Raw genomic sequence first — 18,140 nt, 5'->3', positions numbered from 1 at the left:
TTCCGGAAATTGCTGGGTGCATGCAGCCGTCATATGCTTAGAACTACCTTCAGCTCATGCGACTGATTGCCCTTCTACCTTAGGGTCAATATTGGCTTTCAGCGCATCGCCTACACTTCAATCCACTAAAGACTAACAGTTGCACTCTTCTCACTACAGATATATTTTTGTGTCCATCGAATATAATTAGTCAATAGTACGATAACCCTTCACAGATCGCTTGTAAATATAGCTGGGCCAATTTACCGTTTTGCCTCTGTAATTATATCTAACTTCTTAAGTACCACTGATCCCTCTAATGAACAACATCATAATTCTACTATGAGTGGATACCTCTCGGGCCACATCGTTCAAGCCCTAGAATCAGCTCTTAAGGTAGCAATCTATCTACTTACCCCTACTTCGGAGAAGAAGTGAATTCCATCTTGTGTAGCTAAGTTCCCGGCTCCTCAATCAGACGAATCCCCAAAGTGGTAGGTTTGAATAGGCAATCTGGCCACTCGCACCTATGCAAATCAAAGGATCGTCCTCATAGGTAAAAGTTCCCAACTCAATCAGGATTAAGGTCATGTTACCTATGGTCATCCTAGCGAAATGAAAGTCTCTGTAATGAATGGCGTTATATAACGAGACTAAACACTTCGTGGTCTGATCTTATACAAACTCCTTCGTATAGGACACCCCCGCTCGCATCTCTACATGAATGATCAGGATCAGACCATCTGTAGCACGTCAAACCACTTGTAACTATCTACAAAGCGGGTCGTATTCGTAGTGTCATCAGGATAAGGTTTCCCTCATACATCCATATACTACAGACCATTTAGGTTATCACTTAAGGCATGATCCACTTGTATGTCTCCACATACATGCTTAAGTTACAACGACAATCAGGGATCTTAGTTTATTGGTTTGTGAAATGAAAATAAAATATCTCATATTTCATAGATAACAGTGAAAAAATATCTTATATTATTACATTACAAGCGTTTGTTCATACAGGTGTTTACAAATTACAGGACCTTACGAGAGTTTAGGGCATCAACCCCAACATATAGCCACATATTATGACTATGAGATATGAAAAATGGACGTCAAGACTTCCTTTTTTGGATGGTAATCTTGAGGAGACCATCTACATGGTTCAACTAGAAGGATTCATTGAACAAGATCAAGAGCAAAAGGTTTGCAAGCTTAATCAGTCCATTTATGGACTGAAACAAGCATCTCGATCTTGGAATATAAGATTTGATACTGCGATCAAATCTTATGGCTTTGATCAGAATGTTGATAAGCCTTGTAAAGAAAATCATCAACACCTCAGTAGCTTTTCTCTTGCTGTATGTGGATGATATTGTACTCATTGGGAATGATGTAGGTTTTCTGACTGACGTTAAGAAATGGCTAGCTGCCCCATTCCAAATGAAAGATTTGAGAGAGGCGCAGTTTGTTCTAGGGATCCAAATCATAAGGGATCGAAAGAACAATCGGTTGGCCATGTCTTAGGCATCGTATATTGACAAGATGCTTGTCAGATATTCGATGCACACTTCCAAGAAGGGTTTATTACATTTCAAGCATGGAATTGTTTTGTTTAAGGAATAGTGTCCTAAGACTCCTCAAGAGGTTGAGGAAATGAGACGGATTCCTTAAGTGTTGGCTATTGGTAGCTTTATGTATGCAATGTTATGTACTAGACCTGACATTTGCTATGCAATAGGGATTTTCAGTCGATATCAGTCCAATCCAGGATTAGATCACTGGACAACGATCAAATTGATCCTTAAGTATCTTTGGAGAACGAGGGACTATATGCTCGTGTATGAAGATAAGGATTTGATCCTTACAGAATACACAAACTCTGACTTTCAGACTGATAAGGATTCTTGAAAATCCATATAAGGGTCAGTGTTCACTCTGAATGGAGGAGCTATAGCATGATGAAGCATCAAGCAAGGATGCATCGTGGACTCCACTATGAAAGTCGAATACATAGCTGCTTGTGAAGCTGCTAAAGAGGTTGTTTGGCTTGAGAAGTTCCTTACTGATTTGGAAGTTGTTCCAAATATGTCTTTGCGCATCACACTTTATTGTGATAATAGTGGTGCGTTTATGATAGGTATTGTATGATAGGTATTTGAGCTTAAGAGTGTATTGTATAAAGTAATTGGAAAAATAAGTGTAAATATGAATGATGCATTGATGCGTTTATGATGCATTAGTGACGCGTTGATGCATTAGTGATGTGCAAATGGACGCATGACACTCCTCTATAGACGTTCAAGTTTTCCTTACTCAGATCCAAGTATAAATCCAACTCAGGTTCCTGGTAAGTCCAAGGTCGAACTCAGGGATTCAGATTAAAGCTAACATAGACCTTGCGTTGTAACTGTTGTAGAATTATCCTAAGTAAATGTATAAATGAGTTATTTACACTAAGCTACTGTATGTGTGCAAGAAGATACAAAAGGGTCAAGTAGAGGATAAGGGGTCGTGTGGAAAATGGAGTTTGATGCAAGTGATATGCGTCGATCTAAGTTAGATGTACACGAACAAGAATATGATGCGTTAGACTCTATTCGACACTTCTCAATGCGAATATCGTACAATACCTATCTCTAGGATGTATGTGTCAATCACAGGATGCAATAAAACACCGGTGTGTCTATCTCTATATGTACTAAGCATTTCTAACTTGATGTTGGCTTATTTATTCCCTTGAATAATTTAAGCTAAAGTTGCTTTTACTAATTGATTTAGTTGGCTTAAGCGTTCGAAATGGAATTTTGCATGAAGTTATAGATGCATCCGACATAAACACAGTGACAAAGTATGATAGATCAAATATATGAATTTATAAAGAAACCGATTATCTTTACAAAACCAACACTTAATCAAATGAGAAGATGAAAACGATAAGTAAGATGAAATGAAAGGAGTCAAGCCGCAGAGTAAAATCTCTTGTCTTCTTTGGCTCAATTCTGGTTCTTGTACAACCACTTGTGGAAGAATTGGAAGAAATGTCTCTCTTGAGCTCAATTTCCTCCACTCCTTAATTGGCGATGGCGGTGGTTCTCTTCCCTCTTGTTCTTCTCGTCACCACAGCACAGCTCTACGATCTCAAAATTTCAGAATTATGCAATGAGCTAAAAGATCTAGGATTCTCCTTTTCATCTGATGGGATTTCTTCTATTTATAGGCATCGATCTTTTTCAACTTGATGATGGGAAGCATTAAATTCCATACCCTGTTTGGCCGCCTGAAACTCAGATGCTTTTCAGACGTCGTCCGCTATAGATGCCCATGCTTGCAAGTGGTGATTTGACACAAACAGCCTGAATCAATGAATCTTCCTTGCGTTGAATCCCTCCGACACATGCCCCATGCGTTTAGACGTTGCTTGTGACACTTTCCTTAATCATGTGTTAGACTTTGTTGAGATCCTGCAATATCATGTGTTAGTGCCGCAGTATTTTAGCAATAAACATTCTTTTGTATGAATTTGATAATGTTCGAGTAATTCCATGCATTTCCTCTAAAAATGATGAGATTTTATCATTAAAGACCCTAATTGTTCCAACTTTTGAGCCACAATAACTTGTATTTCTACAAGTTATCAACTCCACTATGGAAGTCGAATACGTAGCTTCTTGTGAAGCTGCTAAAAAGGCTGTTTGGTTTGAGAAGTTCCTTACTGATTTGGAAGTTGTTCCAAATATGTCTTTGCCCATCACACTTTATTATGATAATAGTGGTGTTGTGGCAAATTCTAAGGAACCTAGGAGTCACCAAGAGCATATAGAACAGAAATATCATTTGATCCGGGAGATTGTACATCACGGTGATGTGATTGTCACAAAGATCGCGTCAGAGCATAACGTTGGTGATTTTTTTACAAAGGTTCTCATGACTAAAGTGTTCAAGGGTCATCTAGAAAGTCTGAGTCTACGGGATATGCGGCACATTGTCTAGGGCAAGTGGGAGATGTTACTTGGGTATAGTGTATGCCCTAGTTTATTGTGTTTTGTACTTTATTTGTATTGTACATTAGTCTCTTTAGGCTTTAGGAAAAATGGAAGATTGTTGGGAATGGTGTCCTAAATCTCCTTGTAATATCGTAGTTTGTGAAATCTGTATAAACATACTGATATTAATAAAATAAGTGTTATTTTATAAGCATATACTCAATCCAATAAACTAAGATCCGAGGTTATTTTATGTAAATTTAAACAAGTATGTAGAGACATACATGTAGATCTTGTTTAAATAATAACCTAAATGGTCTATAGTAGATGGATATGGTTAGGTACCCTATCCTGGTGACATTACGGATACAGCCCACTTTGTAGATGTTACGAGTGTTGTAAAGTGCTACAAATGGTCTGATCCGATTATTCATGTGGAGACATGCGAGTAGAGATGTCCTATACAAACTTATTTGTATAAGACCGGATCACGAAGTGTTTAGTCTTGTTATATAACGCCATTCATGACAAAGACTTTCATTTCACTAGGATGACCTTAGGTAACATGACCTTAATCTTGAATGAGTTAGGAACTCCTACCTATGATGACAATCCTTTGTAAAAATTAAAAGAATGTCGAACTTTTAAAAACTATTTAGGAAAATATTGTTATTTTCAAATTATTTGTAAAAATATTGTTTTTTTTTTTTTAAAAAAAAATTAAGTCGAGGATTCAAAATTCGATCAAGGTAGGTCAGAATACATACATACATATATTTAGCTTCACCCACTTATCATCTATGTCGATGGTTGAAGTTTCGACTTATGTATGTCAAAATTTCAACCTTCGACAACCTAATATACAAAATTAACGATATTTCCTTCTAGAGTGAGATCTTCATCACAAAATTAGCGAGATTTCATTTTCCTTATCGAGAGGTTGAAGTTTTGATATTGTTTTCAAGTTTTTATTTATTTGTCGAGTTCTCAACGTTCGACCTCTACATTAATCGAATCTTCAACACTCGACTTCTAACCTCGAACTCCCAAAACAATAATATTTCTCTAATAAGTTTCAAAATAACAATATTTCTCTAATAAATTTTGAAAACAATAATATTAATATTAAACCTCCAAAGCCAAAATCCAACCAAGAATTTTCCGATAAATAAAAGCGGCACCAAAGAATTAGCTTCTAGGCTATAGCGAGAAAAGGTTACAGCAGTGTACATACACATACATTAAATCCTCCATTGGCAGCTCTGAAGCTCACTGTGACGCCAACGTAGAGCTCGAGGCCAACTCCGGCTGCCGGAATGGCGTCCATTCCCAGCCATGGATTAAGAAACCTTTCCACCACGAAGTGCTCCTTTCAGTTCCACTTTCACAAGTTCCGCAGCTCAACTTCACTTGCTGCCTCTCTTTCATCCACTATTTCTCATGATGATTCTCAACGAGTCGAGCAGCACGACCCCCCGAGTTCGGATGGGTTCAGCACAAAATCACAGTCGTATTTTCCCAAACGAGGCCAAACCCTGGAATTGGTTTGCGAATCGTTGGCATTTAAGGGAAAGGGTCTGTGTAAGGTTGCTGATACTGGGTTTGTTGTCATGTGTGACCGAGTTCTCCCCGGCGAGCGATTTGTTGGGCGAGTTACTCGAAGAAAAGGGAACTATGCTGAGGTCAGTTTTATCTTCTTTCTTTTGGGTAGAAGGAGATGTGGATTAATTTGAGTTATGACTTCTTGTTTCTCTGCTTGAATTTAAATTGTGATAGCAAGTTTAAGAAAATTGACTCCCAAAAGATGAATATGTAGACTGTAGATGCATTTTCATGGGGGGTAAAGACTAAGTAATTTTGGTGCACTATTGATCAAACGCTAGATTAGCATCTGTTTTTAAACTTCGCCTTACGTCCAAAAGATGAAGTCCATGCTGGTGCCATAATCATCTTGAAGTTGGATTGATGCTTCGTTCATTCTCTTAATTGCTAAGTGCGAGTTCTTAATTCACTTCTTTATTTCACCAGGACATATTCAAGTTTATAGTTCCCATTTTATGTTCTGCTATTCTATTGGGAAAAGAGTGAAATCGTATTTCATTTAGGAAGATTGGTAATCGACCAATAATAGAAACGGTGAAAAAATAAAGGTGTAGGAAGAAGAAAGAGGGGGTGGGGGGGGGGGGGAATACCAAAATAGGGTCGTCTCATTTATCTTTGTAGGAAGAAGAAAGCGGGGGGGGGGGGGAAGAATACCAAAATAGGGTCGTCTCATTTATCTTTTTTAGACTCTGTAGTTCCATTGTGAAGATAACGTAGTTTACAAGCGTACAATGTATTAGCTTTGAGATGTCTTATTTGTATTATTTTCTCATTTGTTGTCGTTTTATCTGCAGGTGACTAAGCTAGAGACGTTGTCTCCTCATTGGGACTTGGTTGATGCCCCTTGTGAGTATGCTTCTTACTGTGGAGGATGTAAAACACAAAATCTATCTTATGAGGCTCAGGTTAGATATAAGGAACAGCAAGTTCACGAGTTGTTGACTCATGTAGGAAAATTTTCTCAGAAATATCTTGAATCCCATAGTGTCATGAAGCCTATCGTACCTTGCAAAATCCAGTTTCACTACAGGAATAAGGTTAGTGAGCAAGCTGTGGTTAATTTGGTTGCTTGCCTTCATTTTGATTGTATCTGAGCGTATCTTATTATTTACATGTGGCATGTGTATATCTTCCACATGGAGCCTGTTTGAATGGAGATTGGATCATTTCTCAATCTTCCGAGAACTTTATAGTCTTCTACACAAACACATTAAAATTCTGTCAAGGATGTCAGAAGTCAAGATCTTTGTCGCAGATTGATGTACCAAATACCATTAGTTTCCAAATATGAGCAACTTAAGCTATTTAATTGTTTACCCGGTGGCCTAGGTGAACAAGCGCATACCAAACTGCATTTTATTATCTTTTATACTAATTCTAATGATTCATGTAGCTTCTACCTGAAGTTCTGTACTCCATATTGATCTTTTGGTTTAGTCTAGCATGTCAATGGTCTGTCCCAACTGAACAACCCCCCCCCCCCCAAAAAAAAAAAAAAAGGAACTGAGGTAGTACTTCCATATTTCCGCAGATGGAATTCTCATTTGGTTCTAGAAGATGGCTACCAAAGGATGCATTGAAAGAAAAACAGGAAGGTGATGAGATCAATGCTCTGGGACTACATGCTCCTGGTTTCTTTGATAAGGTTCTAAATGTTGACAAATGTTTATTGCAAAGTGGACCTGCCAATCAGGTATTCATCATTAAGTACACGGATAATCTATATATTGGTTGTGGGATCAATTCACAAACACATTACACATGGTGCAAATGAATGGATGCATGAAATGGAAAGTAATTGGACTCATGTTACCAGAAAGGGAAAAAAAAGAAAAAGAAAAAAGAAAAAAAGAAAAAAAGGAACACATGGATATTCTACCTGTGAGTTGCTATTATTTGATTTCAGTGTTCTCATGGTGCATGATACTCGTTTACAAGTGACTAGAAATTCTTGTTCGCAGAATCTTTCCCTGTATGGATGCAAATAATTTCCAAAGTAAATGGTTTTGGTATTATTCTGCTTCATGCAAGATTGTGAAAGATACTGTACTCCCTACTAAGCATTATAATAAAATTTATTATAGGCAAAATGAGCATAGCTTAATTGACATAATACTTATATTATCAATCTCAAAATCAAAGGTTCGATTCTCCCACCCCATATATGGTAAAAAAAAAAATAGTGCAATTTATTTGCCTAGTCAAACGAGGCACGTAATATGCATCGGTCACATGATTAATCTGTTTAGTTTCGTTCTATTATTTCCAACTAGAGGGTCTATTTAGGGGGAGGATGTTCAGGTTTGGGCTCTCAATGCCATTGAGGTTTTCTCTCGTCGTTTCCTCTTCTCATCCTTTGTTCCCCTTCTTCCAATCAAATCGTCTCAGTTTTTTCATCTCTTTGGAATGTTAAAATCCCGAAGAAAGTGAAGTTTTTTGTCTGGAAAGTTTTACATAGCATAGTTATCACCCAGGAATTAGGATCTATCTCCAGCGGCATTCTACCTTGGTTTTGGTTTCGCAATTATGTTTCCTTTGTGATGGCAAGAGGAGGATCTTAATGATCTTTTGTGGGGTTGCCAGTTTACTTATTCCCTATAAAGTTAATGCTTTAGATTGGTCAAAGTTGTTGTGGTGCGTAATAGGGACAATCACTTTATGATGGAGATCTTGATGAATTCTTGGTTCTCACTTATGGGATAAGGGGAGAGTATTATGACAAACTTGTTCTTTTACTATCTTGTAGAGCGTGTGGTTGAAGAGGAATTGTAGAATTTTTAGAGGGGTAGGGAGATCTTTTGAGGAGGCATGGGAAGTTGTGAGGTTTAATGCGTCTTTACGATCATTAGTTAATCGAGTTTTTTGCAATTACGAACTTGATGTTATTTTCTTGGATTGGAGCCCTTTCTTGCAGTTAGCTGATGATTCTTTTTGCACACCCCCCCCCCCAAAAAAAAAAAAAAAAAAAAAGAGGCTATACATCCAAATAAAGATTATTCAAGTGGTTCTTCAATTACGAAGCAGCCAACGTGTTCTGTCTCAGACTGTTATTCAGATGCAAAGTTCTTTAGCTAAATTAGCTGAAACTTCTGGACCATCAAGTTCACATCCTTTGTTTGTTTGTTTTATTTGTTTTTGTTTTTTTTTAAAAAAGACAATTTTGAACTTTTCCCTTTTGGTTTGTACCAATGTCTGAACTGATGTAGATTGTGGCTTCACATTAGGTTGGCACGTGGAAATTACTCTACTGCTTCTTCATGGACTTGCTTCTTTTCTAAATAGGTTCTTGCCTCCATACACGAATGTTGGAGGGATCCAGTACTGGGTTTGTCTCCTTATGATGTGCATTCTCACAAAGGATTCTTAAAGCATTTAATGCTACGGACTGGAAGGTATTGATACTTGTATAAAAAAAATATATATCCTTTTTGTTTCCTATGTATATATTCTTTTTTTCTATTGTTGCATCTAAACTGGTTAGGTCTCGTTCATGCTTGCATTTGTAGCATATGACCCTTCAGACTTGCACTTGTAGCATATCAAACATGTCATTAAACTTGAGAAAAGGCTATCTTGCTCAGACTCCGAGCGAGAATGTCATTGCATATCTGTCCCTATAGGCTTTGGTTGAAGAATGATATGAGCTGAAAAGAAGTATGAGACTATTAGTACTGGTAGAATCGTTGCCTGATGTCGTGTTCATCAATTGTTTTTGTATTTTGTTCTCTGGTTGGACATTTTTTTCAGAAAAAAAAAATTATTACCCTTTGTGTTCAATCATTTTTCTCAATTAGAGCTGATTCTTTCATTAGGGGGGAAAAAGAATAGTCAGAAAAAATCACATGATAGGTTACAAATAGCTTTTAGCTTTTGCACCTTTTATCATACCTGTGATGAACACTGTTACTTAATCAATTCTTGAATCCTAACTCCGTAGATAACTTAACTATTTTCTACTGGAGAAAATTAATGAATTTCTAAATTTGATCTTCTCTTATTGTCTGCTAGGGATGTAAAGACTGGTTTGCCTGAGCTTATGGTTAACTTTGTGACCTCATCCTACAAGCCTCAGCTGCTGATGCCCCTAGTTGAGAAAATTTCAGATATTCCCGAAGTGGTTAGTCCGGAAATACTTTACAACAAATTTACTCAGATGTGACCTTGTGAAATTCATTCTTCTTCAGATGCTAATCTTCCTCATGTATTCGGTCTTACTGTGTTGGCAAAGTTCGAATGTTCCAAAAGCATCTTAAGATTCTTTTGATGATAATTCCCTATAGGTTGGCCTTGGCATACATAATCACAAGTTGCTTCTATGGGTAGTTTACTTTCTCATGGCCTTTTTATCCTCACTTATGTGGTGAATTCTTTCGTTTCAATCTCTGCTACCATTATCTTCTTTACGACAGCAAAATTTCTTGCACAATAAATTAATGGAGAGATTTCTATTGTTGTTAACTTGTTGCTGATGTTTTTAGAAGCTGCATAGCATCAAACAAATTCCTGCTTCATGAAATTATGGCCAACTACCCCTTTGAATTGTTGCAAAATTCCTTTCATACTCTCTGGCTAGTTGCTTCACTTTTTCTTACCTGTTGCCAGCATCATATATGTAGATTTAGATTACAAATTTATTCAATGGTGGATTTTCCCCATTCACTTGTTAACTTCTCGAATCCTATCATGACTGTAGGTTAGTGTTGTGAATAATATAAATTCCTCTGTTGGTAACACTTCTGTTGGAGAAGAGGAACATGTTTTGTATGGAAAATCCACCATCAGGGAGAATCTACGAGGTCTAACATTCCAAATATCAGCGAATTCTTTCTTTCAAACAAACACTCATCAGGTAGACAGAAATTTATTCCATTGCCTAGCTCATCTTGATTATGATGATACTATCCGAGACACTGACCAAAATGTTATTTAGGCAGAGGTTTTGTATAGGCTTATTGAAGAGTGTGCTGGTCTTAAAGGAGATGGTTCAGAAATTGTTCTCGACTTGTTTTGTGGCACTGGTACTATTGGTCTTACACTTGCTAAAAGGTAACTTTGTTTTGATTGATTCTTCTTTTCTGAGGACCTGTGTAATAACGGCATGCTTTGCACCGCTTGGTTTCAGGGCCAGACATGTTTATGGCTATGAAGTGGTTCCTCAGGCCATCAAAGATGCTTGTTTGAATGCCAAACTAAACAGTATTCGTAATGCTACATTTGTACAAGGAGATCTGAATAAAATTGACGAAAGTTTTGGCAACAATTTTCCCAAGCCTGATATCATCATTTCAGGTTAGACGCTTTATTTTCCTTTAGTTATTATTGTTATTCTTTTATCCTCAAGAGATCCTTGTCTATGAACCAGATAAGCAATTCTTGTTTTGTTTGTATAGTTTTGACTTTTGAGTATCCAAGGACGAGGAAGATTTTCATTTTTTATATTTATGTTCAATGAATAGATACTCTGCTTTTGGTTTTTCATCTTTTCTGAACTACAAGTCCACAATTGATGCAGATCCAAACCGTCCTGGTATGCACATGAAGTTGATTAAATTTCTTCTTAAAATCAAGGCACCTCGCATAGTTTATGTATCATGTAATCCAGCAACTTGTGCTCGTGATCTTGATTATCTCTGCCATGGTGTGGTATGTTCAAGCTTATTCCTACTATCTAAAATAATCTTTTCATAGCCAGTCATTTGAGCTGTTGAAATATTCTGCGCAGGTGGAGCAAGGCATAAAAGGTTGTTACACACTGAAGAGCTTACAGCCAGTAGACATGTTCCCCCATACTCCTCATATTGAATGTGTCTGCTTACTGGAACTCACACCTGATTCCCAGATGGGGTCATAATTTTTACTCAAATTAAAGCCTTCTCTTTTCATGTGTTCCCAATTAATGAGTGGGAATTCTAGAAATATATACTTGGTGTTTTCAACCAAATTTTGTAGCAGAGCAAGTGAGGTCGTTTTATGAATTTGCATTTGCTACATAATGTATAACAACTATGTCATTAGCTAAAGCAATCTATATTATCTTCTTGTATTCTTTATATTAAAATTGGAATTACTGAAGACAGTTAAAGCTGGCATTTTGGATGTCACTGATTCAAAGGCTCAAAGCTGTTCCATATTTCAGTTTTTTTTTGGTCCTCTCTTCTTCTTAACATGTTTAGCCTTTTCGTATCTCAAACCTTCGAGGAGTATATTAAAGTGGATTTTCATACGTATGGCAAAGGAGAATTTCGTATGGATGATCCATTTTTACGGGCTTGGATGAAAAAACTTTTTTCTTTTGTTTGTGTCATCAGATGGTGAAAGTACTGTAATAACCCTTTGAAGCATGTATAACAAATAAGTCATCGCTACTCACTCTTGTTCATCTCGATACTTATTCTCACTATCGCTCTCGATGACTTGACACTTGTTCTCGTTCTTGACTCTCACACCATTATAGAGAGTTAAAAAGATGGGGAAAATGAGAAACTAGAATGAAATGTTAAATGTTTGTTGAAATTTAAAATATACGGGATAAGAATTAAGAACAAGAGAGTGGTAGTGAAAGTAAGTGCAAGTGTCAAGTTAACGAGAAATAAGCATGTAGGCCACCAAATTTGCAATGATGCTAACCAAAACAAAAGTGAACATTTTTTTAATTGGAACCCTCGAAAAGAACCGTACAAAAATCCCATAATAAAGTCACAAAAGAAGACGAGCTATCACAAGACTTTCCAATTTTCAATAAAAAATCATGGATAGACTATAATTATAGACAAAAATCATTGTGATTTGCACTCCACCTCAGCCAAAGCTCGAGTACTATGAACGTAAAATTCCTATAATTATAGACAAAAATCATTGTGATTTGCACTCCACCTCAGCCAAAGCTCGAGTACTATGAACTGTATTCAAAATGTCCTGGTCTAAGGTTCCAAGATTCCTTTTTGGAGTTAAACCAAAGAATAGCTCAGCTGTTAATATCATGGATTTGGCTGGATATTACTCACAGTTCAATTATGTCTTTTTTCACAACGCATAACATTGGCAATCGTCCCAACAAAGAAAGAGTATGCTTTTATATCTTTCGGAAATCTATTCACATTTTCATTAGCCAGAAAAACGTGATTACAGACAAAATTTTCTAACATTTCAATAGGAATATTGACAACTCGGTGGATGTCACTTCCCAGATGAACTTCATCAACTCTGAGGAGCTGAAGTCCTCTGTTGGGGAGCAAAAGGGAGGGTGGTAAAAGTTGATTTCTACAAATATAATTCTAAAATACATCATAGTTGGTTTCTTTCTTCTTGTATTAACTGAAAAATCCTAGCTGCTGATTCAGTTGCAGATCTAGGATGATGAGGTACAACCTTAATGGCCCTTGATTTGTTCTCACTGATTTCTGGATTTGGACTGGACTCCTCAGCTGGTGGTTCAGTAGGAAAAAGAGGAAGCACATCTCCATTACCTCTCTCAGAGGGGCTACTAGCTGTACTTCCCAACAATTCACTTCCCTTTGATCCATGAAATTTCTGAACGTGAAATGGCATTGAATGGCTTGTTTGACTCGGCATTTCACACGAGTTTTCTTGATGCGTCAAGTAGTTGACGTCCCCAGTTGATATCTGGTTTTCCTGTTCTTTTGACTTGACTTTACTGAAAAGACTCACTTGATCTGGAACTGACCCGGACATGGATTGATTAGTCACCGGAATGCCATAAGGTGGAAAGAACGCCTGGTTCAATGGAATCGAGCCAGGAAAATATCCAAACCCTTGGTTGTGAGATGCAGGAACAGTATAAGCTGGAGGGTAAAAGTCTCTAGCTCCACTACCTGCATTTAGGCTCATTGTTCCGAAGTTACCGTACATTGGTGTCATGAATCCGGCACTTGGAGGACACGGCCCTGTATATGGTTTGTAAATAAGCCCTTCCGAAGCGGACATAACAGGAACCAACCATTGATTTCCTGGCGTAGGGTGGTTCAAGCACCAGGGATCTGATTTTGGAGCAGCAGCAGTGGGAGTTGGTGGCTGCATGTCTTTTACATGAAGCTCATTGCTTGTTTGTTGAGCAAGTGCAAGTTTACTGTTGTCCTTGTTGAAAGAAGGTAAAGGAATCTTAGCAAGAGGATTCTTATCTGCACATTTGCTGTTGAGAGCGAGATAGGGCTGTTGATGATTCTCTTTCACTATGGTGCTCAGAACCGGTGGTTGAGCACACTCAGTTAGCTTGTTCTTAACAGAAGAAAGAGTTAATGGAGGGTTGTCCAAATAGTCTTCAAGTAAGATGTGTGGTGATCCAGCAATGAGTTTTTGAACCTATATTAAATTCAAGCAGTAAACCATTTAAATAAAAAGAGAGCGGAATACAAATACAACGATCAGAGTTCAATTAATGAGGAGCCAAGTGATGGTGTACCTCTATGAGTCTATGCAACTCAAACACCTGTACTGCAAAAATTCTTTGCTGACTGAAAACGGTTGGAAAAAAAAATGAGAATAAGAGATCAGATAATATTTACTGAGATCTCAAAGAAGACAATGAAAATCCAACCCAAAAGATAACACTCGAATGAGAAGAATAAGCCAAATATACAAGAAATTGTAATCACAAAGGAGATTTTAAGTGGTCTGACCAATTAAAGAATCATTGAGTGGTGATGTGTGCAACTTGCAAAGAGAATGTTACTTGATAAATGAACTCTAAAAAACACCATCAAAGACTAACAGTACATATCAGATCATATAAGCTGGTCATAATGGCATTTGCACCAATCAGAAGACGTCATAACTGGTGAAGTAACTCAACTTTGCAACGTCGTCTAGATGAAGAGTGGCCCAAAAGTTTAGCCTATGGGTTACACTACATTTAATTATGTCAATACTTTAACACTTTCCCTCACTTGAAGGCTTGAAAATTAGTAGAAAACCCAACAAATAGAAATCAATATTAATTGGGGAGAAAATGACATCCTGTTCTAAGACCATGTCAAATCAGCGATTGACAAAAAAAACTTAAGCTAATGGGTTTTGGTAAATTTAATTATATCAACACTTAAATAGATTGCAAACAGAATTTACAGAGTCAACTTAAGAATTGGTAGGCTGGATGACATGACATGATAAACAGAAGCATAGTAGAAAGGGTGTCAGACTACTAGATGGCCTTTCTATTCTACCATGAAGTTTGACACAAGATACTACTTAGCAGCACAAAATCTGCTATTTTATCAACAAGGTTTAGGCAAAAAAGAATACTCACTGAACAATCGCTTTTCTAGCTTTCCAGAATTGTTTTTCGCCAATCAACCCCACGACAACATCGGGGGAGATATTTGGAGCTGAAGTTGAATCTACTAAGGAAGCATCTGAAACATTCTCTTTTTGTTCTACTTCTCTCAACTGCACAGTCGAGAACTTCTTGAACTCATTAGGTCTGCTGCGGTTATCAGGGTTTTTTAAATTTCTATCCCCATCTCTAGGTGACAACACTGGACATGATTCTCTAATGACCATGGATGAATTTTCCAAGCTGGGACCTTGGCTGCAACCCACCTTGTCTTGGACAGCTTCAGAGCTCAGCTCAGCCAAATCTTCTGGATATGCTCTCACGTTTGCACCGCACAGTCTATTTGAATTGCTGACTGGAGTCCAGCTTTCTTTGGCCATGGATGGATGGGGTAGCTTTGTCTTTTCAAAGTCCTTATACTTTGTTGAAGGGCAAGCCTTTGCCTCTAACAATGAGTTACCAGTGGCTGAAGGGATAAATGCAGAACTCTCCTCAGGATTCCGAGTAGCCTTGGTCAAATTTAGATTCTCCTCGCCTTCCTTCCCCACGTATTTTCTAGAAATAAGATTTGTGACAGCTATATTACCCTGTGATTCACAAGCAATTCCAAGTTGTGCAGAAGAGCTCATACTGGTGCTAGACATCCTTTCCCTATCATGGTTGTGCACACCAGTTTTAGGTTGGTCAGAGGCAGGAATCCTGAACTCGTCGTCTTTTTCTCTAGCGTCCTTCGAAGAAAAGTCCTTGAGAGTCGATATCTTATTCTTTCTGACTAAATTGGATTGGGGATTTGATGACAGTGATCCTGTTGCTACCAGACTTGTCTTTAGCAACTTTGCCTCATTACTCTGCACAACTCCTCTAGAACAATAAGAGTGAAGTTTCTCGGCCTGATGAGATTGTACAGAGCACTTGGAGGATGATGAGAAGATGCCCCTTTTTTGGCCAGAAAACTGCAGAGCAAGAAACTTCATGCAATCAATAGCACAAAATGAATAGAGAACTAATGCACATGAGATGAAAAACACTTAAGTCGGTAATTAGTACAAAGCAGTGAAGCTTCAAAACTGGATATATTAGCTAAATTTAAGCCGTGTTTGCCTCTTAGCTGCAGTCTTTTCCAAAATGGCTTACACGGAACACAAACTGCCCCTCATTTTCTATTATTGATTCTCAGAATATTTTCATCAAACATAGTAATATGAATATATGGTTTCAGTTTTAGTAACTGAAAGGATAATCAAATGTAACTTTTCTGAGAAGAATACATCGTGGTCGATACTGAAAAACCGAAAAAGTCAAGCACTAACGCAGTGATAAACATGTGAGTTTTGAATAATTGCAGTAATATATGAAGCTTACATGGCTGGGAGACGTCGAGGGAGCTGGAGAACTGCTTGGAAGAGGAGCGGCTGAAGCTGATCCAGAGGAAAACCTTTGAGTAGGAATTGTGAGCTGCTCATAGAGAGCCATTTTATTCCTTGGAGGGGCTCTTGGGCCTCCTTTCTCTGTGTCATTCACATGAAGCCTGGGGAACATCGGACTTAACAATTTTTCTTCATCCTTTCCCCCCCTCATCCTCTCACCAAAATTCCAAATGAAACAAACTTGCTAAATTCAAAATTCACCAGAAGAACTCAATTCCATGATTTTGTGTGTTAAAAACAAAGGGATTTCCATTTCAAAAATAGAAAGCCCATAAAATATCCTTCACCAGTTCGCAAACTATCAAATACTTTTACAAGCACCACGATCGTTACCTTTTGAGGGAAATATGTAAAAGATTCAACTTAATTTTTGAAAGCCCTTCCTTCATTTTTTAAACTATTTGTCTAAAACCAACCATCAAATCACACAATTCTGCCACCCCAGAAAGAAAAAACATTGATTTTGGTGAGGGATTCACAATTGGCAGATACCCAACATCATCAGCCCACTTCAAATGAACAAATCTTCTGGCTGAAATTCATGAAAAAACAGGAAGAACACATGAAAAAACAAGGAGAGAGAGAAAGCGAGACCAAACACTCAGTGGCAGCACCCAAAAATCCAAACAGTAGAGAAAAAAGGAAAAAAGTTGAAAAACAATTAAAAGGAAAAAAAAAAAAAAAAGAAAAAAAAAAGGACTGAAGATTCGAGGTGACAACAAAAATGCAGACAACAACCACAAAATCAAATACCCAAAATTTGGCAACCAAGCAATCAAAAAAAGGAAAATATCAGAAAGAAGAGGTGAAGGTAAGATAGAAGCAACAACAAAAAAACAGACCATACATGGAAACACAAGGAGGGCAAGAAAAAAGTCAGCAGTTAAATATAAGGGAGAAAAAAGGAGAAAAGGGGAAAGAATAGGAAGAAAAGACCTATTGGATAAAGAATATATATTGGGAAAGATGGATTCTGTGAAAGAATAGGGTTACCTTGGATTTGCACTACAGGGGATCCCATCAACCCACAAGAAGAAAAAAAAGGAAGAAAGTAAAAGGAGAGACAGAGAAGAATAAAAACAAAAAACCTCAAAGTTTAGAGTAATGTGGGAACCAGGTGGGAAATAGGATAGAATGAGAACTACTTTTACGCAAGAGGGCCAAATTCCAGAAGCCAAAGAAGGGTGTTTTTCCAGTTTCTCATATCTACCTCCACAAGAAAGCCTAGTTGTCAAGCTTCAATTGGATTGAAAGACCCAATTTTGGAAACATTTTTGATTGTGGGGTAGTGACTGAGTCTAGCACATGGAGGAGTATTTTGGCTACGCTGTTCATCTTTGAACCTCATGTTTTTGGTTTCCTCAGCCAATCTCTTAACGAAAAATCCGTTAAAGATCGTCTTCAAAAAGCTTGGAGTCAAAATTTTCTCTTTCTTTTTCCGGTTGCATTGATTCAACCAAAGGCAATGGGGATAGAATTTGAGGGTCTGGATATTGTACGGTCTTGAATTGCTAATTTGACCACAAAGATCTCTCTTTTTTTAATTTTAAAAACACACACACAGAGAAAGATCTCTCTCCTTTTTTTTTTTTTTTTTTTGTTAATTTATTTATTTCTGTGTGAATTAATATTATAACCACACGTGATCCCGTTTATTACGTGGGCAAACCAAAGCCATTAAAAAAATTATGATTTTTTTTCATAGCAAAAAAAAATGTTGGTTTCTTTTTGCTTAACTCAATCCATCCGACACGCTTAAGTTGTCGGGCGACTTGGCATCATCCCGTACGACAAGTCGTTCTACGCTCAAGAATTTCAACGATATTGGGCCTACTCTTCATTTCAAACGGCCCATTT

At 37.5% G+C, this 18,140-nt stretch overlaps 2 protein-coding genes across 3 annotated transcripts; one reads left to right on the top strand and one right to left on the bottom strand.

The window, feature by feature from the left end:
- The first annotated feature begins 5,117 nt into the window (after positions 1 to 5,117).
- Positions 5,118 to 11,697, top strand: LOC120087286 (RNA methyltransferase family protein). Its single transcript, XM_090318404.1, has 10 exons — positions 5,118 to 5,647; positions 6,362 to 6,604; positions 7,099 to 7,260; positions 8,850 to 8,959; positions 9,576 to 9,684; positions 10,261 to 10,416; positions 10,498 to 10,613; positions 10,690 to 10,856; positions 11,080 to 11,210; positions 11,290 to 11,697. Exons 1-10 carry the CDS (start codon positions 5,282 to 5,284, stop codon positions 11,416 to 11,418), a joined length of 1,689 nt encoding a protein of 562 aa, XP_090174530.1. The 5' UTR covers positions 5,118 to 5,281; the 3' UTR covers positions 11,419 to 11,697.
- A 949-nt stretch (positions 11,698 to 12,646) lies between these two features.
- Positions 12,647 to 17,863, bottom strand: LOC120085559 (protein HEADING DATE 3B-like). 2 transcript variants are annotated; one of them, XM_039041595.2, is made up of 5 exons: positions 17,277 to 17,447; positions 16,219 to 16,815; positions 14,830 to 15,809; positions 13,987 to 14,038; positions 12,647 to 13,886 (listed from the first exon to the last, which is right to left on the bottom strand). In XM_039041595.2, the coding sequence occupies exons 2-5, from the start codon at positions 16,432 to 16,434 to the stop codon at positions 12,852 to 12,854; spliced, it is 2,283 nt and encodes a 760-aa protein (XP_038897523.2). In that variant the 5' UTR covers positions 16,435 to 16,815; positions 17,277 to 17,447; the 3' UTR covers positions 12,647 to 12,851. The 2 variants fall into 2 exon arrangements, with proteins under 2 accessions (XP_038897523.2, XP_090173661.1); XM_090317535.1 differs by having other exon boundaries at positions 16,219 to 17,863.
- Between the last annotated feature and the right edge of the window lie 277 nt (positions 17,864 to 18,140).

Source organism: Benincasa hispida, chromosome 9 (genome assembly GCF_027475165.1).
Source record: "Benincasa hispida cultivar pf3 chromosome 9, pf3_genome.v1.1, whole genome shotgun sequence".
NCBI classification, from domain to species: Eukaryota; Viridiplantae; Streptophyta; class Magnoliopsida; order Cucurbitales; family Cucurbitaceae; genus Benincasa; species Benincasa hispida.
This window is presented reverse-complemented; position numbering and strand designations above follow the sequence as displayed.

Excerpts from the sequence above, each read along its gene's own strand:
- LOC120087286 (XM_090318404.1), top strand. The coding sequence starts at position 5,282 with ATGGCGTCCATTCCCAGCCATGGATTAAGAAACCTTTCCACCACGAAG. Across the intron at positions 5,648-6,361 it reads GAAAAGGGAACTATGCTGAG|GTGACTAAGCTAGAGACGTT; the intron begins GTCAGTTTTATC and ends TTTTATCTGCAG. Across the intron at positions 7,261-8,849 it reads AAAGTGGACCTGCCAATCAG|GTTCTTGCCTCCATACACGA; the intron begins GTATTCATCATT and ends TTTTCTAAATAG.
- LOC120085559 (XM_090317535.1), bottom strand. The coding sequence starts at position 16,434 with ATGAGGGGGGGAAAGGATGAAGAAAAATTGTTAAGTCCGATGTTCCCC. Across the intron at positions 15,810-16,218 it reads CCTCGACGTCTCCCAGCCAT|TTTTCTGGCCAAAAAAGGGG; the intron begins GTAAGCTTCATA and ends CTTGCTCTGCAG. Across the intron at positions 13,887-13,986 it reads AGTTGCATAGACTCATAGAG|GTTCAAAAACTCATTGCTGG; the intron begins GTACACCATCAC and ends AATTTAATATAG.